The following is a 24,216-nucleotide window of genomic DNA, read 5'->3' on the forward strand; positions in this document are numbered from 1 at the left end:
CTTCTGTGCTTTCTGTGTCTCTGCTCTGTCTTCTCTAACATAGAAAGTACTCCTGGGTCAATGTGAGCTTCTGAGCTTTCTGTGTCTCTGCTCTGTCTTCTCTAACATAGAAAGTACTCCTGGGTCAATGTGAGCTTCTGAGCTTTCTGTGTCTCTGCTCTGTCTTCTCTAAGCCCCAGTGGGTGGAGGCAGATGAGCGTTCACACTGAGCCTGGTTCTGGTTCTGCTGGAGGTTCTCCTCCCTGTTAAAGGGGAGTTTTCCTCTCCACTGTCGCTTCATGCATGCTCAGTATGAGGGATTGCTGCAAAGCCATCAACAATGCAGACGACTGTCCACTGTGGCTCTACGCTCTTTCAGGAGGAGTGAATGCTGCTTGGAGAGACTTGATGCAACCTGCTGGGTTTCCTTAGAGAGGAAACTTTCTCACCAACCTGGAGGATCTGATGGAATTTTACTTGAGAGGACATGTGTTGTGAATTACCATTATATAAATAAACTGAATAGAATTAAATTGTAATTTTGTGATCCAATGCCTAAAAAAACATAAAAAAAAGGAGTTAGGGAAAACAAGTTCTCACCTGTCAACTCCATCCTGAGAGTAGTAAACGCCGTACGTCTGCACGCCTCCTCCGGTCTCCTCTGGGGCGTGCCAGCTGAGCCGGACAAATCGGCTGGACACTAGGACAGGGACCAGGTCGCGGGGGGCAGAGGGGAGGGCAACGCCTGGGCTGGGGGACACTGGTGGGGGATCAGAGGAGGAGGAGTAAGTCAAAGGGGTGCCAGAAGGAGGAAGAGGGGGTGTGAGGGCGGGGCTGTTTTGGGTGGGTGTGGCCTCTGTTAACAGTTCATCCAGACAGGAGGAAGGGATGATGAGCGGGAGGGAAGAGAAGCAATAACGGAGGACGACAAAGGGGAGGTGTGGGAAGCAAGCAAGGGAGGCGGAGCAAAGAAAAATACAAAAGTAAAGGACAGATGACATGAGCAGATAAGGAACATAAAAAAACGTGAAAGAGACAAGAAGGAAGAGAAGGAGGAAGAACAGTGGTAAAGAAGATCACAGGCGAGAAGAAAAGCAGCAGAGCATTTACTGAATTCATTAATCGACATATATCTAGGAAGCAATCATACATTTACTGCAGGCTAAACACAACAACATTTATAAGAGTAATCTACATCTAAAGCTAAACTAAATAAAGAAAAATCTATGACATTGGTTCTCCAACTATTGTTCATCTTGGATCCCTTCATCAAATTATAATATGTTGCATATTAACACATTGTTGCTAATGCTAATATTAGCATCCATTAACACAGACATTAGTGTTACACTAACGAATGCTAACACTATCTGCATGCAAACATTCACTTTATGTAACATTAATTTAAACACCCAAACATGCTAACATTAATTTTAGAGTTACACTAACAAACATTACAACAGTGGATGCTAACAAACAAAAAAACTACCAAGCTAACCTCCATGTACACGAACACAAACATTTACAATAGCGGATGTTAGCAGATGCTGCTGTGTTAGCATCTGCTAACAGTAGCTTGGTTAAGATCATTGTTAGTTTTAAACTACAATAGAAACTACAGCAGTACATGCTAATGCTAACATTAGCATGATAATACTAGTCCTAGTGTTACAATAATTTTACACAAACACATAATAAAACGTTAATGGTAAAATAGCGCATGCTAACCTTATTAGCATGATTACTTTAATGTTAGTATCACATCAGAAAAAATTACACAAGCAGATGCTTACATTGATATGTGCTAACTTCATGTGTGTGTTATGATAACAATAAATTAGCACATGCTAACACTAAAATTAGAATTAACAGTTCCTGAGCTGGGGTATTTTAAATAAGTCTCAACATTATACAATTACATGTGGACATTATCGTTCGCATTCTGAAATTAATGCACCACTGTGTGAACATTAGCTTTTGTCTGCTAATTCTAGAATTTGCTTTAAAGTAACAATATTTTTATATTAACATTAATTTTACACTAGCTCATGCTAACTTCAGTTTAAGCATAAATATGCTAATCTTAGCATTAGCATCTAAATCAACTTTAATCTCCAATTTGCTTCACACGACAAGAAAATCGACTCTGGTTTCGCTTTGCTCTCATTCAAGAACTTTTGTTCAAATATACATAAAATGGAAATTAAAATATTTTTCTTGGAAATGTGTTTTTTCGGTAAAAGAAGACATGGTTGGAATAGCGCTAATAAGCCTGGTACTGATCTGGGTGCTTTGACCGTTAAGTGTTCATCGCATTGACAGCCTGGGGGAGGCCTAAGTGTTTTGCTAATGTTAGCATTAGCATACTCCGTTTAGCTCAGGTTACGGAGAACTACGTATGCACCTATTTTACCATATGTGAAGCTTGTCTATTGGAATCTCAACAACTGCCATTGATCTAATATAGACGTTTCCTACCAATCTTTGCATCGGTGTATGAATGTGTGAGCGTTAGTGAGCGCGGTTGGGTGAATCTGGCTCTAGTGTACAGCGCTTTGAGTGGTCAGTATGACTGGAAAAGCACTGTATAAGTTCAGTCCATTTACCATTTGTTAAATGCATTTTTTACTGTATAGTGCAAAATATAATGAACAAGTGAACAAAGCCAACATAGCTCCAGCTTCAGCTTTCATGACACACCCAGTAGAAGTTGCCAATCATCTCCCTCAGTAGCCTACTTGGTGTTATACCAATAGTCATTCAGGTATCCTAGCCTTAACCTCTTGTTCTAATATTTTAAATCAATCCGTTTCACAATAAATTTCATTTTCCTGCACATGCATTTGGGTCTCACTACACCTTTAGAACAATATCTACTTAAATTGATCCTTTTTTCCCCCCCTGTTTTCAAAGCCCCAGTAGCTTTGTCCATTTTTGGGCTCATTACTTTTTGTTCAGAGCTGCTCAAGTTAATACGGATCTCATGATTATAATTCATTATGTCCAATTTATGCAATTTTATCATTAACCTTCAGCTAATATTGTGGTAACTTAATGTTTGTTGCACATTTTTGCCACTATTCCTGCTGATGAGGAAAATTGGTACAGTTAGTCTTTGCTGCACTGTTGTTCTGACCTTGCATCTTTTAAAATTTGTCTCAGGAGTAGTCTGAGAATTTGTTCTTTGCAAAAGGTACTGGACTGTATTTTTCTTTATTTTTCCAAACAGCAGGCAGGAAGCAACAGACGACTCTGTGGCTCATCAATCTGTCGGATTAACGTCTTTGTGGACCAATCATACAAATGTTTTGTCTTTGCATGTTTCATGAGATCCTTTTTAATGTTTAACAAGGTAAAATGCCCTTTTTCCCTATTTGCAGACTTCACTTGTTTAGATAAAACATACAAATCAGTTTGTGGTTGTTTGTCACAGATTGAATGTTTGGACTGGGGTGAAAACATGCTCCTCAGAGTAGTTCCTATTGATTCTGAGATGATTAAAAATGAATGGAAGCAAGAACAAAAACGGAAAACGATGAAAGAACACAAGGATAATAAATAAAATCCACATTATAAAAGTAGCTATGAATTCTGATGTGAAAATTGTTTTCTGACCATATAATAAATATTATGAAATCACGTAAAAAAATTTAATATTGTTTGCAATTTACATGCTGTATGCTTTAATTCTTAAATGCTTCAAAACTTCACAATAAAAGAAAAATATTTTGTAAAACCAATTTTAGGTTAATTCCTTTAAGATTGTTTTGTTAGGATACCTGTCTTAGTTCTTTAACCTAAAATATTAAACTTTATTCCTAAGATAAATGATTAAAGTATTTATGTGAACCCAGAAATCAGGACAGTGGTAAAAGCTCCTTGGTTCTGGTTCAAGCTTAAAAAAAAGATGAAAAAGAATAAATTACTTATCCATTTTTCCCCAAAACTCATCCAGATTAAGAAGCAAATTTTATTCTTCTTCAAACTTTCTAAGAGCAGAAATGAACCAGCGTAAAGTAGCTAAGTTTGTCCAAACACTGGGGTGCTAGTCCAGTTTTTTACACGACCCAAAACCGTTTAGTAACATAAACCGGTCACAAAAACAATAAGAAAAACGCAGAATTATCAAGCTGGACAACAATGCGGTTCAGTTCACTGGGATATATGACGTATGGTGAGCAAACTCCACGGCATAACTTTTGTTATAATTTTCCTTTAAAGCCTGATTGTTGTAGTTTTGACATGTAAACAGCAGCAGGACACACTGAGCAGCATTTGAAAATTATCACAATGTTTCTTTAAAAAAAGTAGTAAATAAGCAGAGTGTATTATCTTTTAGCAGCAATAGCAAATGCTGTTTTTCACCTTATCACATTTGCACTAAAAACTTTTTTTCCCCCTAAACAAGCAACTCTAAATTTCATGCAATTAAACTTTTTGTTGTTCTCTTCCCCAGTGGCCAGATCACACTGAATTAATTCAAACTGCTTCAGTTGCAGTTCATTCAGATTTTTTTAAAAGACCTCCTGCGTTGCTCCTCCTCCTTCAGGTCAGATACTGCCTGCTCAGAGCTACACCGCATAACCCTTCTGTCCCTTCAAATCCCCTCCCTGTCCCCCTGCTTGTAAATGAGAAGTGGAAACATTTTATGACAGTTTTAGAAAAGCATGTAATGATTTTCTTTGCTGCTATCGACCGCTGGAGAAATTTAGCATTCAGGAGTGAGGCCGCTTCCAAATGTTAGATGTCTAGATAGCGTAACACATCATTGAATGCACTTTAAAAGTGCAACCCATCTTTATTATGGAGAACACAACGTCAAAAAATTAGGAAAAGACGTGAGCCGAAACAGCGATTTAAAGCTTTGACCTATAGGAGCATCAACTACAACGCTCATAAAATACCATAAATCCAAATATCTTGATGCACTTTACAAGAAGATCTGAATGTGTGGCATTTTGATTTATGCTTTCCAGATAATTGGGCACCAAAAAAAAAAAAAAAAACCTCTCCAAACATCAGCAAACATTTCTAAACCAAAGTGACTCTATCGAATGTCCTGCTCCCTCCTGCACTCTGCCAGGAGAAGCCGAGAAAAATCCAATTTATCCCCCCGGTCAGAGATCAAGACAGTCTGCAGAGACTTTAAACGCTTTTGTCCGTCTGAGAACATGTCAATAAGGCTCCGGCGAATTCACACCGACATTTCACAATTTGTTTTTGCTGTTAAAGAGCGGGCGGAAAGAGGTGATGGAGAATGCAGGTGAGGGAAGTAACAGCTGCGGGAAATAACGCGCTGAAAAGATGCTGGAAGAGGAGATGGGAGACAAATAAATTGAAGAGGGAGTAAGAGAAGAATGAAAAGCAGGGAAGGGAGGAAGGATGAAAGCAGAGCGGCTTTAACACACCTCCTCTCTGCTGCAGGAGATGAGATTTCTGGGTGTGAAGGGCGGATTTGTTCCTGATCGGTGACCCGACTGACCAGAAAAGAAAAAAAAAAAACTCCAGCTGACTGAGCAGTAAAGCGTCACTCTCTGCCGAAAATCAACGTCGGAGCTAAATAATAGAGTCAGACACCACGGAGGAAGAGCCAGAAAACAATCTAAATAAGTGGTGAAAATTACACAGCAGTGTGCAGCGGGCGACAGCCGGGACGTTTTATCTGCCTCCCTTCCCTAAAAGCTGCTCTGCATTTAGATTGTTTCTGCAGCCTGGATCACCGGCGGGTTTGTCTGCAGCTCCACAGCCCAGAACCGAGCCTGCTTTGGGTCTGCACCGCTGCTGTTCAGCTACCTAGACCCACCACACAGTTCTGCTCCTGTCATTAGGAGGAGCAGAACCTGTTTTAAAAACCTACAGCAGGCAAAACACATGATTCTAGCCATGGCTGCTGCTTCTTTGGTTTAGGAAATGAAGTTAATCAGAAATAAATCAGCACACCGCTGCCTATTGCTAACGGCGCAGGAGAACGGGCCAGAACAGGTTCGCCGTTTTCGCTCAGCCAGAGAATTTTGTTTATGCAGCTCCTGCCTGAAACTCCACACACGGGCTCACGGATGAGCCATTAATGCCAGAACCAGACGTTGCTATAGTGACTGAAGGAAAGCCAGCCTCAGATAAACAGTTACTCAGCAGAAAATGAGAGTTTTGTGTGTCTGCACGGCGTTGGTGTCGTACAGAACCGTCCAGCAACAGTTCCTGTAAAACCATCCAGAGGGGAAATCTCGTTAGGAGCGAATTAAAGTGTGGGTGGGTCTCTCTGCACTCTGGGCTCTGATTGGACAGAAAACAGGAAGTGCTCTATAACTGATGTCGGGATGGAGAAGCTGGACCTGGGGTCCTTCTGCATGTTCTCCCCGGGTACTCCAATTTCCCCCCACAGTCCAAAACACATCCATCCGGTTAATTGGTCACCCTAAATTTTCCTTAGGTCTGAGTGTGAAAGCATCGTTAAATGTGGAAGTTCAATTCAATTCAATTTTATTTATATATCGCCAATTAACAGCATTGTCCTCACAAGGCTCTTTCCAAAGTCAGCTTCCATCAGATCCTCCAGGTTGGTGAGAAAGTTTCCTCTCTAAGGAAACCCAGCAGGTTGCATCAAGTCTCTCCAAGCAGCATTCACTCCTCCTGAAAGAGCGTAGAGCCACAGTGGACAGTCGTCTGCATTGTTGATGGCTTTGCAGCAATCCCTCATACTGAGCATGCATGAAGCGACAGATAAAGCAAAGGCCAAACATAAAACAGCATAAAGCATCAATAAAGATGCTCGTCACAGTAATTGAAATATGAGAAACAATTATTCAGCTATTACTGCCATTGTTATTATCCTCGCTGTTGATATTAGTCATTGACATTATTAGTTAATGTTAATACCATTATAGCTGGATATAGTGATTCACATTAGGTAATTACGGGCTAAACTGCTGATGCTTGCTTATACATGAAAAGCACTGCAGTGTTTCTAGATGTAATGGGGGAAAAGCATTTATTATGAAAGTAAAATGTTATATCTCGAGGTCTAAGAAGTGATCAGATTGTTGCTGGAAAAGTAGCAGGTACAAGGTTTATTCTTGTACCTGCTACTAGGTAAATACATTTTTCTAAATATTTTCCCCTCATATAGAAAGTACTCCTAGGTCAATGTGAGCTTCTATGCTTTCTGTGTCTCTGCTCTGTCTTCTCTACCATAGAAAGTACTCCTGGGTCAATGTGAGCTTCTGTGCTTTCTGTGTCTCTGCTCTGTCTTCTCTACCATAGAAAGTACTCCTGGGTCAATGTGAGCTTCTGAGCTTTCTGTGTCTCTGCTCTGTCTTCTCTAGCATAGAAAGTACTCCTGGGTCAATGTGAGCTTCTGTGCTTTCTGTGTCTCTGCTCTGTCTTCTCTAAGCCCCAGTGGGTGGAGGCAGATGAGCGTTCACACTGAGCCTGGTTCTGGTTCTGCTGGAGGTTCTCCTCCCTGTTAAAGGGGAGTTTTCCTCTCCCCTGTCGCTTCATGCATGCTCAGTATGAGGGATTGCTGCAAAGCCATCAACAATGCAGACGACTGTCCACTGTGGCTCTACGCTCTTTCAGGAGGAGTGAATGCTGCTTGGAGAGACTTGATGCAACCTGCTGGGTTTCCTTAGAGAGGAAACTTTCTCACCAACCTGGAGGATCTGATTGAATTTGACTTTGCAAAGTGCCTTGAGATGACATGTTTCATTAATTGGCGCTATATAAATAAAATTGGATTGACTGGGACAGCAGGTTAGTAGATGATGCAGTCCATGTAGGACAAGCTTCCAGTCAGAGTGGCTCATGTTACCCTGAGCTACCTCTATAGTTATGCTGCTATAGGCTTAGGCTGCTGGAGGACATCAGGGTCTATTTCTCTCTCTCTGCTGAGTTCTCCTACTGCTCTCCAATCTGCATTGTTTGTTGTTATTTCAGCTTTTAACTTTTTGTTCTCTGTCTTTTTTCTCTTCATAGAAGGTACACCTGGTCTGGTGTTCTGTTAGCTGTGACATCATCAGGGGAGGCAGATCATCCTCTATTACCATCTAACATAGAAAGTACTCCTGGGTCTGTCACGATTTGTTCTGATGAACCCGAACACCACCACACACAGAGCTGCGTTTTAAGGAGTTTTATTGAAGGCTTTGAGTAATGGAGATGGAGACCAGAGACTGTACCAGACAGGAGCAGACGAGTGATGGAGGAGATGGCTGACGGTAGAGACACGGTGAAGCTGGAGCAGGCAGTTGGCTGAGCAAGGCGTCAGAGGTAGGGCTCTCAGGCTAGAAGGCGTGAGACTCAGGCAGGCAACAAGGAGTGAATGCAGATGACCCAGCGACGAGGAGCAGACTGAAGAGGGCTTATATAGGAGAGCTGGCAGGTGTATTGAGTCCGGACTTGATTATTGCAGCAGGTGAAACTGATCCAGCATGGAGTGAAGCAGGGCAGAGTGGATGGTGGAAGGATCTGGAACTGTCCATGGTGCAGAAGGGAGACCTGCACCCTGACAGGGTCAATGTGAGCTTCTGTGCTTTCTGTGTCTCTGCTCTGTCTTCTCTAAGCCCCAGTGGGTGGAGGCAGATGAGCGTTCACACTGAGCCTGGTTCTGGTTCTGCTGGAGGTTCTCCTCCCTGTTAAAGGGGAGTTTTCCTCTCCACTGTCACTTCATGCATGCTCAGAATGAGGGATTACTGCAAAGTTGACAACTTAATGCCAGCTACTGTCCACTGTGGCTCTACGCTCCTCCAGGATTTAATGCTGCAGGTCAATGACTGGATGCAACCTGCTGGGTTTCCTTGGAGAGGAAACTTTGAACCCACCTGTCTGGAGAATCTGACTGATTACACTTTGGAAAGAGCCTTAAGATGACGGGTTGTGAACTGGAGCTATAAACAAACAAAAGAATTGAATATTCTTTGGATTTTACTGTTCTTTTTTTTCTTTTTTCTTTTGTAATTTTGTTTTTTTTTTCCTTGTGTTAAATCTTCAGTTAATTCAACCTCAGATATTGATTGGCTAAAACTGGTGTTTGCCTAAAGCCATCAGATAGCCGCTAATGCTGCTAATTGCTAACGCCGTTGCTGTTGGGACTTCCTGTTGTGCAAACTGCTGACTGCTGCAGGTCTGATAAGAGCTCAGTGTGTCGGGTAAAGATACGGACCCGTCCTCCCGCTAACAGCCACCTCCGCTGTTCCTGCCATTAGCAGCGCCGCTGCCGGCTGCAGGCTGCTGCTCCTGAAAATACTGTAAATCCAACACATATATCTGGGAACTTCTACTATCCTTGCATGACATGTTTTTGCAATAAGAGAATGAGTCGGGATCTATGGGTGAGGATCTCGGATCCGTGACTCTAAACTGGTGCATTTAAATGGGGAAAACTGCAGCTGAACTAGGAATGCGCAGCAGTCCTGGTGCAGATAGATATCAGAATCAGAAATTACTTTAATAATCCCTGCAGGGTAATTTCAACTGTGCCCCAAATCCCCAGCACCAAGCAGAAACAAATATACGACAAAATAAACATCAATACACAATTCAGGTGATTGCTATATACATCCAGTTTACCTCTAATCGGCGTACATGCAGTATTCATGGTCAAATACTGTTTCAGACTCTCTACATTGGCTGCCAGTACATTTTAGGGTTCATTTTAAAATCCTGTGATTTGCTCTTAAAGCTCTTAAAGCATCAATCCGCCCTATCTGTCTGAGCTGCTGCATCCCTACACACCTTTAGATCAGCTGACCAGGTGTTACTGAGGATGCCGAAGACAAAGCGCAACCATAGAGGGGACAGGCCTTCAGTTTATCACTTTAAATCCCTTCTTAAGATCCATTTTCATCGGCTTTTGACACAATGTTTTGCCTTCTTTCATTTTATTACTGCTTTTATATGCAATCTTGCTTATTGCTTTATGATTGATCATTTTGTAGCTTGCTGCTCTTTTGCCAAAATAAAAAAAACAAATGCTGCGCTTTGTGCTGGGAACCCTGGGAACTCTCATTTGATTGGCTGAGGAACCAGGAAGTTCCTGAGCCATCCATACCTCCATGTTTGAATGGAGAAAAACGTGATTAATTCATTGTTTATGGAGAGGACCGATTGTTCATAGGGAATGTTGCTTCCATCCTGGGAGACAAATGAGAATGAGAATGATTTTCTGTATTTTTCAGACTATAAGACACACTTAAAATACTTAAATGGTCTCAGAAATTGATAGTGCGCCTCATATCTGATCACCGTTGTGTTTACTGACTGATTTTATGTGGTACAATGCGCTCAGAAATCTGTTAAAATGTGTAAGTATGACTTTAGTTAGCAACAAATACACTCCGCTCAATGGATATTAGCATTGCGTTACACTGTATCACTGCCTGAGGACCCCTGAGCTGTCTACCAGACTGCCTGACTGTAATGTCTAAACTAGAAGTGCATTCATGTAAGGCAGCCTGGAGTACGCGCTAGCAACAATAAACCTAGTAAGTTAATTCAATATAAAAGTTTATTTTGGCCTTATGTTAGAAACAGGGCAGTGTAGTCCAGCTACTCTGTCCTCCTGATAGAGCTGTGGATGTGGAGGAGTGATAGTACAGACATGGAGGAATATTTAGTGCGCCTTATGGTCCGAAAAATACGGTAGGTTAATTTTACAGGAAATATCTCGCTTATTGCTCCTTTAACATAATTTAAGCGCTGCCAAAACCTTTTGGTGTTACTGGTTCACCATAAATATTCCTGCTACTCCAGGAGCTGAAATGCTGATGAGTCTTTAAACGTCTTTAATACTAAAGCTGTGTGAATGCAGGAATAAGAGGTTCAGGATGAATTTAAACCTTCTCCATCTGTTCCTTGTCTCTCGTCAGTTTTTTAACCTCCTTCGGCTCCATTCTGCGTGACGCTGTTCCTGCCGCTCACCCGCCATCCTTTTCTCCTTCTGCACTCAATTTCAGGGCTCATTTCAGCCAGCTGCTGTAAAAAAACACAAGCCAACCCCACCTGAACACACACTCACACACACACGTCCTCCCTGCCCCCAGATGGAAAACTACCCCCCCGAATGGATCTCAGTTCCCGTAAACCTCCATCCACGTGGCGGGTGGAGATCTGAAACGCCTCTTTGTGAGGTTTTTACGGAACCTGTTGACCTAAAGGTGCAAATCTACTTCAAAGGAAGAGAAGAGCATGCAGAAAGCGTTAAACTTGTTTTATTTTGCTAAATCTGCCTCTCACCCAATGGCCGCTGCATGGAGAGGCGGGTACAGACGATGGATGGATGCCGTTTCTGTTTCTAAAAATAAGTCTAACTAAAAATAAGTCAAATGTTCTTAAAATTTGTGTATTTGTCCTTGATTTGAGCAGGTAAATAAGATGATTTGCCAATGGAATAAGATTTTTGCAGTAAAATAGGAACAATTCATCTCAATCATCTTATTTCAAGTGCAGGATGTCTAATTATCTGATTTTAGGGGTCAAAATACTCATACCATTGGCAGATAATCTTATTTACCTGCTCAAATCAAGGACAAATGCACTAATTTTAAGAACATTTGACTTATTTTTAGATCCATTTTTGCAGTGTATATCTTGCACTGCAAAAAGAGAATTAAAAGTAAGTCAAACGTACTTTTCGCTTTACTCAGCGAGTTGTTCCTATTTTAAGTGCAAAGATCTTATTCCATTGGCAGACTAATTACACTTTCTGTTCAAATCAAGGGGAATTTTCATGAAAATTTTACTTTTAGTCCCCTTTTCTGCATCAGAACTGAGAGTTTAGCGATGTTTCAAACGAGCTTTTATAGACGTTGAGCATCAACGTGGCTTTGGAAGTGCACTGCAAAACCAGAACTAAAAATAAGTAAAATTCTCTTGAAATGAGTGTATTTGTCCTTGATGTGAGCAGGTAAATAAAATTATCTGCTCAACTGAATAAGATTGTTGCACTTAAAATAGGAACAACTCATCTCCATCGTCTCATTTCAAGTGAATATATCTAATTATTATATTTTAGGAGTAAAAATACTAATTCCATTGGCAGATAATCTTGATTAATTGCTCAAATCAAGGACAAAAACTCTAATTTCAAGGAAATTTGACTCACTTTTAGTTGCCTTTTTGCAGTGTGGGTCTTGGAGGTGGGAACAATTGTCCCGCCTGAGGGGGATTTGCCGTTTCCTTGGATGCCAATAGCCGGAATACAAGCCGACAACTTATGTGCTCATTAGTAAAGAACTTCCTCACTAACCGGTACTTTTCTGCACGATGTGAGCCACCGGTTTAAAGGTATACTATGCAAACGGGGTTGATTTTCCAGCGAGGCTCCCCCCAGAGGGCGAAAGTAAAAGTGCACTGTCGTAAAGATGCTCAGCTGTTCTGGTTTCTCCATCAAGCCAGGCGCGGTTGTTTTGATCTTAGCAGACAGGCGAACACAACGAAAAGTCGAAAAAACGGCAGTACAAACAATGACTAACACAGTGAAGGTATGAACATCAGGGTTTTTTTTTTTTTACCCAACATCAGGGTTTCCCGCAGCGCTATCTTCTCGCCAAACTCACGCTACCGCCTCGCCAACATTAAAAAAAAAAAAAAAATAATAATAATAATAATAATAATAAAACTCGATATGCTTGCATGTTTATTTGACGTTAACACGCGGTTCTTCGTTGTTGCTTTCGCGCGTGCATATAGTGAATAGCAGGGAAAAAACACATGGAGTTCTCGCCGTAAAGCAAGACTTCTGAGCCTGTGTGTGCGGGCCGAGGGCTCCTGCAATTACAAGTACGGTATTTCCCCCACAGATCACCAGGGCGGCCGAGAAAACCTTTGTTCAACCTGAAATGACTCATTTAATCATCCAAAACGGTATGGAACACATTAATTAACTGAAAAATGTTGCATAGTATGCCTTTAAAGCTAAAGGTGCCGATCAACAAACAACAGCCCTGCTGGTACCGCTGTGAAGCAGCTGGACTGGCGCTCCGACTCCATGAGGAGTTCTTGTTGAATTTCCGGCTGGGAACCTGGGAAATGGGACTTCCTGGTAACCAGAACCCCTCTGTTGATGGTGAAGGTAGAGAACCGCATGCTGGGTCTGACTCTCCTCTGGTAAATAATGTGAGCACGCGCCTGTTCTGTCCCAGAGCGGCTCTGCAGAGCTCTCTAACGTGTTGTGAAAGCTCGGCGTGTGCTGAAAGCCGCTTGTGACCGTGTGTCAGTGCTTCCTGTAATTTGCTGTGACGGCTGTGTGTGTGTGTGTGTGTGTGTGTGTGTGTGTGTGTGTGTGTGTGTGTGTGTGTGTGTGTGTGTGTGTGTGTGTGGATTTAACCCGCAGGTTGTGAGCACGCTCGGTGACTTGCATCATGAGCGATGGCGGAGCCACATGTGTAATTTCCAGCCACAGTGCAGTAATTCCAGGTGTTTTTCTGTCACGCCGCGCTGTTCTCTGATGTTATTACCGTGAAAGCACCGACCCCGGGCCACACACTGAACTTTGAGATCATCATCAGCGCCGGGGTGGGGGTGGGGGGGTGAGCAGGACCCAGAGAAAGGTGACCTTACAGCCGGTTCACATGACCTAAACCTGGCCACGGCCGCTCTCTTTAACCAAAATACACATCAGTGCGGTTTTCCTTTAAAGCCTTAAAGGGTCTTTTTGCAAAGAAACTTTTCCAAAGACGTTTGTTTCTTACGGCCTTTTTGCTAACCTGTGGGTTTAATTACAGCGTGACCAGAATCAGTCACAGACGGAGGAAACCGTCCATTTTTCTCCAAATACAACCAGAAGCGGTGAAGCAGATGCAGCATTTGCTGAGGCTGCAGGCGCAGATGTCCCAGGTTTGATTCCCAGACCGGGGATTTTTACTGCCCAGCCTCACCTTATTTCCCTGCACCACCTCCTGTCCAGTAATGAATAAACACCATAAAACCCTTAAAAGGAAACAAAGGTTCGCTATAAATAAATCTATTATTAAACTCAGGTTTCTCACAACTTCCCCAGATATTTTTCTACATGATTATTTGGATCTTCTACAATTTCCTGCAGGGCTTTTTAAAAAAAAAAAACACACATTTCTTTGGGTTTCTCCTCTACAGCTTGGAGGTGTTGCTTTGCAAAGGAAAAGGTAAAGCATGTTGAACATCCAGAAGCTTTATGACAGTCTGAGCAGCAGCACTTTCAATTAAATGATTGGATCTGCAGGAAATCTAATGATCGTGGGCCGATGTGGCACCGACCTGCATGCCAGATGTATCCAGCTTTATCTCCACTCTCTGCATTTCTCTATCTCAGCTTTCCAGCAGATGCATCGCCGTCTCTATCCATCACACTTATCACACTCTAAACTTTAGTGCCTCGCAGCTCTGATAATTCAGATACAAAAACACTTCATGCAGAATGTGGGAACATGCTTCAGAAGTCTAAACTGAAATAACTAGATGAGCGGGATGCTGCCACGCTCGTCTATTCACACCTGTTCACCGCAAGTTCAGCACGGAGGTGGGTAGCTAGGTGGGTAGTGAGGTATGTGGATAGGGAGGTAGTTAGGAGGCTAGGTAGTGAGGTGGGTGAGTAGGAAGGTACTAAGTGGGTAGGTAGGATACTGGGAACAGGTAGGTAGTTATTTAAATCCCATATTAAACAGGTTTCCAGAGTTTCCTTTTTTCACCTCTGGAATATCGCCAAAATTAGAAACTTTCTGTCCAGGAGCGATGATGAAAAAACTAGTCCATGCATTTGTTACTTCAAGGCTGGACTATTGTAATTCTTTACTATCAGGAAGTCCACAAAATGCAGTTCAAAGCCTTCAGCTGATCCAAAATGCTGCAGCAAGAGTTCTGATGAAAATCAACAAGAGGGATCATATTTCTCCAATTTTAGCTTCCCTTCATTGGCTTCCTGTTAAATCAAGAATAGAATTTAAAATTCTCCTTCTAACGTATAAAGCCCTTAATAATCAAACTCCATCATATATCAGAGCTCTGATTACCCCGTATGTTCCTAACAGAGCACTTCGCTCTCAGACTGCAGGTCTGCTGGTGGTTCCTAGAGTCTCTAAAAGTAGAATGGGAGGCAGATCCTTTAGCTATCAGGCTCCTCTCCTGTGGAACCAACTCCCAGTTTTGGTCCGTGAGGCAGACACCCCGTCTACTTTTAAGACTAATCTTAAAACTTTCCTTTTTGACAAAGCTTCTAGTCAGAGTGGCTCATGTTACCCTGAGCTACCTCTATAGTTATGCTGCTATAGGCTTAGGCTGCTGGAGGACATCAGGGTCTAATTTTCTCACTCTACTGTTCTTCAATTATGCATTATGTGTTGTCATTTCAGCTTTTAACTTTTTGCTCTCTCTCTTTTTCTTCATAGTAGGTACACCTGGTCTGGCGTTCTGTTAACTGTGACATCATCCAGAGAAGACGGCTCACCCGCTACTACCATCTAATGTAGAACAGATTACTAGATCAATGTGTGCTTCTGTGCTTTTTTGTTTCTCTTGTTGTGTCTCTGTTCTGTCTTCTGTAACCCCAGTCGGTCGAGGCAGATGACCGTTCATACTGAGCCCGGTTCTGCCGGAGGTTTTTCCTTCCCGTTAATGTGGAGTTTTTCTTCCCACTGTCGCTTCATGCTTGCTCAGTATGAGGGATTGCAGCAAAGCCATGTACAATGCAGATGACTCTCCCTGTGGCTCTACGCTTCTCCAGGAGTGAATGCTGCTTGTCGAGACTTTGATGCAATCAACTGGTTTCCTTATATAGGACATTTTTGACCAATCTGTATAATCTGACCCAATCTGTATAATATGATTGAACTTGACTTTGTAAAGTGCCTTGAGATGACATGTTTCATGAATTGGTGCTATATAAATAAAATTGAATTGAATTGAATAGGTAGGATGCTAGGAACAGATAGGTATGTAGGTAGGGTGGTAGGGAGGGAGGAAAGGAAGTTAGGTAGGGTGGTAGATGGTAAGTGGGCAGATAGGAAGGAAAGAATTGTTTTTTTTTTTTGCAGTTTTTCTCAACAGTGATTTTCTTTTATTGGCACCACTTGGAAAATCAGAACCTTTGGGTCTGAAGACGTCTGGGATTTCAAATGCTCAGGGAACCTTTGACGTCCGAGCTGTAGGTTACAGAAAGGTAACAGGAAAGCTGAGGCTTTTTTTGCTGCATAACCTGAATAAACCCATCCAAATTTCCCTGGATTCATTTCCAGCTTTAGATTTTTCATGTTTTTTGTTTGGATCCGAACGTTTTAATAGAAGCTCAAAGCCAAAAGCAACTCCCACACAACCATTACACAACAAAAAAAGGAACTAAAAGCAAGTAAAATCTTCTTGAAATTTGCCCTTTATTTGAGCACGTGTGTAAAATTATCTGCCAATGGAATTTTTTGCACTTAAAATAGGCACAATTAATCTCCATCATCTTATTTCCCATGCAGTTTATCTAATTGTCTTATTTTAGGGGTCAAAATACTAATTTCATTGGCAAATAATCTTATCCATCTTAAATTAAGAACAAATACACTCATATCAATAAGATTTTACTTGCTTTTAGTTCCCTTTTTGAGGGAAGGAAAACAAACTGGAGTTCAGCTTCAAGGAATTTCCAATAATCACTTCTAAGCTGAAATGCTGCAAAAAAAACCAACAACAACCTGCTACACAAATTACAAATCAGTTTGTTCTATATATATATATATATATATATATATATATATATATATATATATATATATATATATATATATACATACAAATACTAAATTATATTTTCATTTCAAGAATTGTCTGTGACTTATCTCCTCTAAACAGCAGGAGATTGTTGCAGGAAAATCCAAGCTATATGCATTAAAAAAAAATAGTAAGAGCTTTCATAGAAGGCCAGAATGAACAAAGCCGACCTTGTTTCAATTTAAATAACGTGAAATACTTTAAAAGCATCCTCGGCTCTGTTTCAGCAGCAGGACGCATTCAATAATGATTGTAAACAAAGTAAAACACACATTTTCCTCTGCGCCGTCTTTCCGTCAGCCTCTTTGTCCTGAGTGATGATGAAGGCGCAGACGGGAGGGTGTTTCATGGCGGAGAGCGATCGATGGTCTGGTGACAACACACACCTATGTGAACACGCTCTCTGCGTGGCGACACATTTCGCGTGTAGGTTGTGAGCTACCAACCTCCAACCTCCAGCCGGTCGATAGCGGCAGACGCACACATTCGCTCGCTCATAATACAGATGACCTTCCATTTTGTGAGCTCGATAAAGGCCGACGTCGCTGACAGATCAGCTCCGTGAGAGAAGGGAGGATAAACATCTCTGCCTCTGTTTCTGGAGATGGTTTTATGCAGAGTGAGAAAAGAGGTTTTTAAAAGCACAATGAAGGATTTGGAGATGAGGAGCACTATTATTCTGAAGTTTAAAGACCAGAAAAATATGACGCTGAGGCAAACCAAATGAATTTACCCAGAACGTTTCTCTTTGTTCTACTCAGATTCCAGAAATTAAAGGAACATTTTTCTGTTTTCTTCAACCAACGGATCAGGGTTTGGTCTGCAGCAATGAGTAGGGCTGTGCTAAAAAAAAATATTTTCCAATCATGAATCGATTCTTATATTAATTCATGAAATTGATTCATATAAGCAAATAAAATAAAAAAAAAACATTTTACACTGTAAACTTAAATGTGCGAACCGGCATTACTTGCACTGATATGACCAGGCCCGTATTAAGACAATGTGGTGCCCCTGGGCACTATACCTCAAAGACCCCCCCCCCCTTACCCGTGCTGTCCTCTGGTCAAAAACATCAGACATAATCAAGGGGATTTCTGTAATGTTATTTACTATTTACTAACTTACACAACTACATGTAGGCATATGAGCAGTGAGAAATATTCAAATATCTTATTTTAAAATGTTGAAATCAAAAAAATCTTGATTTATTTATCATTTATTATTATTGTGACATCAGTGTTCACAAAACGAATAATGCACGGTCTTTCAACAATTTCAAGTGAATAATATAACAATTTATGAAAAATATATTTTTAAAGCATGTGTCATGTGGTGCCCCCCCATGGTTGGTGCCCCTGGGCACTGGCCCACTGGCCCTTATGGATAATCCGGCCCTGGATATGACTCCACGCTGACAGGTAGGTGCAGAACTCAGTTTTTACGAACGCGTTCGCGCCGTCACACAATAAACTGCTCGGCGGTTTGTAACACCGAGGTGATAACGGTCCTTTAGCTGCTGTGCACAGATGTGCGGTGGGGTTCCTGCTGGAGAAGAAGCGGCTGTACATTAAACATTTAACCATCCTAACCCCCCGCTTCGTCCTGCTGGGAAAAGGTGTGGGAATTGTAGGAATTTGTCACAAGAAATGTAGGCGACAGGTACGCTCGACTATGAAGGTAAATGGTCCACGGAGAGTCCACGCGGCTAACGGTCTGCGCTCAGCACGGCCCGGGGTGAGGGAGCTGTAATATTGTGTTTTTATCAATAAAGCACGCTGAGAGCCGACTACAGCTTAACAACCGTGTTAGTCTATTATTCATTAATTTTTCTTCTGCTCTGAGACCTCAGCAGGACAAAAACAAAACATAGCGCTAAACTCCACCTAGTGGTTGGAAGCATGGATGCAACATGGAGCCTTGAATCCAGGAGGTGAATTTTTAATGTCATATTTTAAGAGTGCACCAAGTTAGTGTCCAAATGTAGTGTCGCTTTGAATTCAGTTAACAGCTAAAATAATGTTTTTTATACTAGAGATCCAGTTTGAGATCGAATCTAATCGAATCAGATCAAATCGAAAAGAATCGATTCTTGAAATTTGAATCGATACCCAGCCCTAGTAAAGAGTCGTAGGAAGGAGCTAAAAGATGAAGCGCCGGATCTACAGCGCCACCTTTGTTCCAACCTTCAGCAGCGGCCATGAGATCCTTCATTTGGAGGCAGCACTGCAAAAACTGAACTAGAAATAAGTAAAATGTTCTCAAAATATGTGTATTTGTCCTTGATTTGAGCAGGTAAATAAGATGATTTGCCAATGGAATAAGAATTTTGCACTTAGAATAGGAACAATTCATCTCAATCACCTTATTCCAAGTGCAGGATGTCTAATTATCTTATTTTAAGGGGTCAAAATACTCATTCCATTGGTAGATAATCTTAATTATCTGCTCAAATCAAGGATAAATACACTAACTTTAAGAACATTTTACTTATTTTTAGATCAGTCTTTGCAGTGAGGGACGACGCGCCGACCAACAGAAACCTTTGGATTATTATAGATATTATAAATTCAACGGCTATAATAAAAAGGATTCAGTTCTTGAAACGCTTTGGTCTGAAACTGAGGCCATTTCCATCTAATTGCGTGGGATTTAGATGGACCGTTAGGGGGGTTGAAGTCGACCCACAGCTGGTGTCGGCTGCCAAGCGGCTTCACAGCGAACGCTTCTTTTAAAAGAACGCGTTAAGTTTAAAGGAATCTGTTTCATGCCTGAATTATTAGGTCAGACCTAAACTGAAAATCATAACATGGCAAAAACTTATTACTTAAAAAAAAAAAAAAAAAAACAAACCTCTGAAACACATTCAGGAAGTGTTGAGAATCGTTGATAGAGTCCAGAATCTCTGGAAGACGGAGCCGGCAGTAGGACGGAGCCCTGTGACAGTAGCGTGTGACGGCATTATATGAATCTTAATGACTGTTTTTCTCCGCGTCTCTCCTCCTCTTCATATCAAACAGGTGTTTTTGGGCTGAATCCCATTAAATCTGTCATCGCGAGGTGCTTTGAAGCCCCTCTCGGGCGTCGCTGGGTCGCCTCGTGCCACTCGCTGTGGATTGAAATGACACTCGGCAGACAGATTGTTGCCGTGTCTCAGTTTGTTGTTGTTGTTTTTTTTTTATATCTCTGTAGCAGGTTTTTTTTTTTTTTTCTTGCCGTCAGAGTAGAACCATTCAGGTACAAAGACGGGAGGGGAAAAACAACAAGCTGTGATAGAAGAACATGAGGAGATGGAGAACGCTGAGCAGGAGGGAAGGAGGAGAAAATGGAAATGACCAGGAGACATAAGTGGAAAACAGAAGAGAGAGGAAACTCTGATGGAAATAAATAAACACTAGACGCACTGAGGAAAGGTTTTAGGGCTATTTTGCATTAGATTGTTATCAACAAAGGAATCAAAATAAGGCCCAAACTGCAGAGACTGTGACTACCGTGTTTTTCAGAGTCTAAAGCGCACTTAAAATCCTTAAATCTTCTCAAACATTGGCTCCTTATCTATGATCACCGTTGTGCTTACTGACTGATTTTATGTGGTACAATGCGCTCAGAAATCTGTTAAAATGTGTAAATATGACTTTAGTTAGCAACAAAGTCGCTCCTCGATGGATATTAGGAGCATTACGGTACACTGTGTCTCTACCTGAGGACCCCTGAGCTGTCTACCAGACTGCCTGACTGTAATGTCTAAACTAGAAGTGCATTCATGTAAGGCAGCCTGGAGTACGCGCTAGCAACAATAAACATAGTAAGTTAATTCAATATAAAAATGACGTTTATTTTTGGCCTTATGTTTATGATTCAATTTTTCTATGTAGCTCTTAAATTGTGCTGTTATGCACTTTGTAGTTTTTATCCTGTTATTTTCCTATACATTTTTATATTTTAACTATTGTGTCTCAGCATCTTTTTGTTTGTATTTTAGCCTGTAAAGCCCTTTGTGCACCATATGGATTGTTGAAAAATGCTAAATAAATAAACTTTGATTGATTGATTAATTGATTACGTTATAAACAGGGCAATGTAGTCCAGCCACTCTGTCTTCCCAGCTGAGATAGAGAGATGTGGACGTGGAGGAGAGATATTACACACTTGGAGGAATATTTAATGCGCCTCATAATCCGGTGCGCCTTATGGTTAAAAAAATATGACATTTCAGACTTTAATGAACATAAATCAATTACATCTCATTTACGTGGAAGAAAAATCTCGCTCTCACACCAGAGTTAAGGATGGAGTCCAACATGGCTCAGCACCTATCCCTTATCTCTTCATATTATGAAATCTTATAATAACCTATAAATAAAGGATTAATTATTAAAAAAAAAATACTAACACTTGGTAAAATGATCAGACAACACAAATATCTTCTGTTTGGCGTATTTATCATAGAACTTTGAGGATTCCAGTCAGACTTTGAGGATGTCTCAAAATGCATCGATCATTTTCTATCATATGGCAGAACGACTTTTCATGCGCTTTGTGTGTTTTTTAACGACTGGTGATGCCTTGCTAAGCTGTTTCCTAATCAGGGAGGACAGGTTGGGTTTCACAGGGTTCCTAAAAAACAACTATAATTTCAGACCTATTTTTAAAACGTAAAAAGTGTCCTATGAATTTATGGCAGATATCTGGAATCGGCCGAGTCCAGCTACCGCTCCAGACGGATGGATTTAACGCATCGACAGACGGACTTATGAGCGTCTATACAGTAAAAAGCTGTGTAAAAAGTATTCTACGTATTGATCACATGAACCACAGATGTAACTCAGTAGAACCTGTGTGCACGAGACGGTAGTTCAGTTTGAAGCAAGGCTGGACGATATAGATAAAAAGCATAATCTATAAACCAGAAATCATATCGATCGATATCAATAATTATCAACAAATTCAAAACATGTATATTAAGTGCAGCCCTGGACGTTTTATTCTGTTTCTTATCGACCTATGTTCAGATACAGAACACAGAATTCAAACTCAACATCTTTATTCAATCAACTGTAACTTTTTAAAAAAAGAAAAAAAGAACATGTGCTCTCTGAACTCTAAAGGGGGCGGAGCTTGGTTCTTGGGTCTGCGTTGTGATTGGCTGGGAGGATTAATGACTGTAATATTAATCTAGATGGCTAGAATGCAAAAGGAAGGAAAACTGTTATTTAGTTTAACTTAATTTCTATCATCGATATATGTCTATAGATCGATATATATCGTTAGCGAAATATCGTCCAGCCCTAGTTTGACGCCCCTGTAGACAAAGGAACAGAACATATGCTGATGATGTGAACGTTTATTCATATAGTTTATTCTCATGTTTGTTTAGATGTGGAAAACATTTCAATCAGATTCTTTATTTTTTTTATAGGAGCCATGTTCTCCTAAAAGCGAGCTGCTTTGAGTCATTGTGTAAATGGTTTTTTTCCCCACTAAGCTCAACAGATTTATCTCTTTCTCTGCATACGTGGAGGTTGGTCATACGTGTGTTCATGCACATGGACGTCTCGCCGATGCTACCGGTCTGTGACAACACGCCTAACTCTAGAACCCCTTCGGTGCCTCTGAAGGTCTGCAGACGTGTCAGGAACGCCTTCATCGCCTTCAGGAGGAAGAGGAGCAACAATGAAAACAAACATCTTAATGCGTCTCTGTACCTGTCCCACGCAACACCCCTCTGTTGCTGGAGGATGGGAGAGAGAGAGAGAGCTATCATCGCCATGGCAACATATTCCCCCCCCCCCCCATCCCACCATCCGTCCTTTATCCTGCATCCTCAGCCCAACACCTCAGCCGTATATATGTATGGAGAGGGCAGAGTGTTGATTTGTGAGGAGAGAAGAAGAGAGACGGAGCGAAAGTAACGGACTGAAAGCATTTCTGTGTGTGTGAGATAAAACCTGTGTGTGTGTGTGTGTGTGTGTGTGTGTGTGTGTGTGTGTGTGTGTGTGTGTGTGTGTGTGTGTGTGTGTGTGTGTGTGCGTGTGTGTGTGTGTGATGGGTTTGCTAAGGTCAGACACTCGCTGTGGAATACAAATCTGTCATGGCTGACACACTTCCTCCCCTCTCTCCCTCCACCTCTCCCTCTCTCTCTCTCTCGTCCTGCCCTTCGCTTGACCCTCCCATCTCTGACTTTTTTCTTTTCTTCTGGCAGCATCAACATCCTGCAGGCTGGACTGAAATCTATCTCTTATCTGCTCTTCTTTCTTTTCTTTTTTTTAGGTCTTCGTGTCTTTTTCTCCATTCATTCCTGTCATCTTTTTTCTTCCCTCTTCATCCACCCATTCTTTTTCTTTACTTGTTTTTTTATTTTCCGATCTTTCTGTTCACCTTCCTTTGATTTTTCTTTCTCTCTTTCCTCCCTCCTGAGTTCACCTCGCCCTTTTTCTTTTTACCTTCTTATATTTATTTAATCCTTTTTAGCTCTTTGCCTTTCCTTTTCCACTTTTACATATTTCTTTATTCATTTCAAGTTTTATTTCCTTTCTCTTTTGCTTCCTTCCTTTCCTATCGTGCTCCCTTCATATCTTTCCTTTGCCCTTTATTTCCTTCAGTTTTTTTCTTTTATCCATTTCCTTCTTCCCTTTTTCAATTAATTACCTTTCCTTTCTCTTGCCCTTTCTTCCTTTGCCCTACCTTCTTTTTTTGGTATTCCTTCCTTCCTTTAGCCCCTTACTTTTCCTTCCTTCCTTCCTCATTCCCACCCTTTACTTTTCCTTCCTTCCTTCCTACTTCCAGCCCTTTACTGTTCCTTCCTTCCTTCTTTCCATCCCTCCTTCCTTCCTTCCTTCCGTCCTCATTCCCACCCTTTACTTTTCCTTCCTTCCTTCCCTCCTTCCTTAATCCCACCTTTTACCCTTCCTTCCTTCCTTCCCTCCTTCCTTAATCCCACCTTTTACCCTTCCTTCCTTCCTTCCTTCCTTCCTTCCTTCCTTCCTTCCTACTGTCCTAGCGCCTGTACTGTTCCTTCCTTCCTTCTTTCCATCCCTCCTTCCTTCCTTCCGTCCTCATTCCCACCCTTTACTTTTCCTTCCTTCCTTCCCTCCTTCCTTAATCCCGCCTTTTACCCTTCCTTCCTTCCTTCCTTCCTTCCTTCCTTCCTTCCTTCCTTCCTTCCTTCCTTTCTTCCTTCTTCATTCAGCCCTTTACTGTTCCTTCTTCCATCCTTACCAATCCATCCTGTATCCTTTCACTTTCCTTCCTACCTTCCTCCCTTCCTCATTCCCACCCTTTACTTTTCCTTCCTTCCCTCCTTCCTTCCTTCCTTAATCCTGCCTTTTACCCTATCCTCCCTTCCCTCCTTCCTGACTTCCTTCAATAATGCCGCCTTTTACCCTTCTTTCCCTCCTTCCTCATTCCCACCCTTTACTTTTCCTTCTTTCCTTATTCCAGCCCTTTATCTATCCTTCCTTCCTTCCTTCCTTCCTTCCTTCCTTCCTTTCTTCCTTCCTTCCTTCCTTCCTTCCT

General features: G+C 41.5%; 1 protein-coding gene across 1 annotated transcript in view; it reads right to left on the reverse strand.

Annotated features, from left to right (window-relative positions):
* The window catches only part of dcc (DCC netrin 1 receptor), a gene marked incomplete in the record, with an annotated part of 404,255 nt that overhangs the window by 132,393 nt on the left and 247,646 nt on the right, over positions 1-24,216 (reverse strand). The window contains 1 exon segment of the mRNA XM_036139981.1: positions 580-739. Within this exon segment, the coding sequence (XP_035995874.1) occupies positions 580-739 (160 nt within the window).

This window comes from Fundulus heteroclitus, chromosome 8 (assembly GCF_011125445.2).
Source record: "Fundulus heteroclitus isolate FHET01 chromosome 8, MU-UCD_Fhet_4.1, whole genome shotgun sequence".
Lineage (NCBI taxonomy): Eukaryota > Metazoa > Chordata > Actinopteri > Cyprinodontiformes > Fundulidae > Fundulus > Fundulus heteroclitus.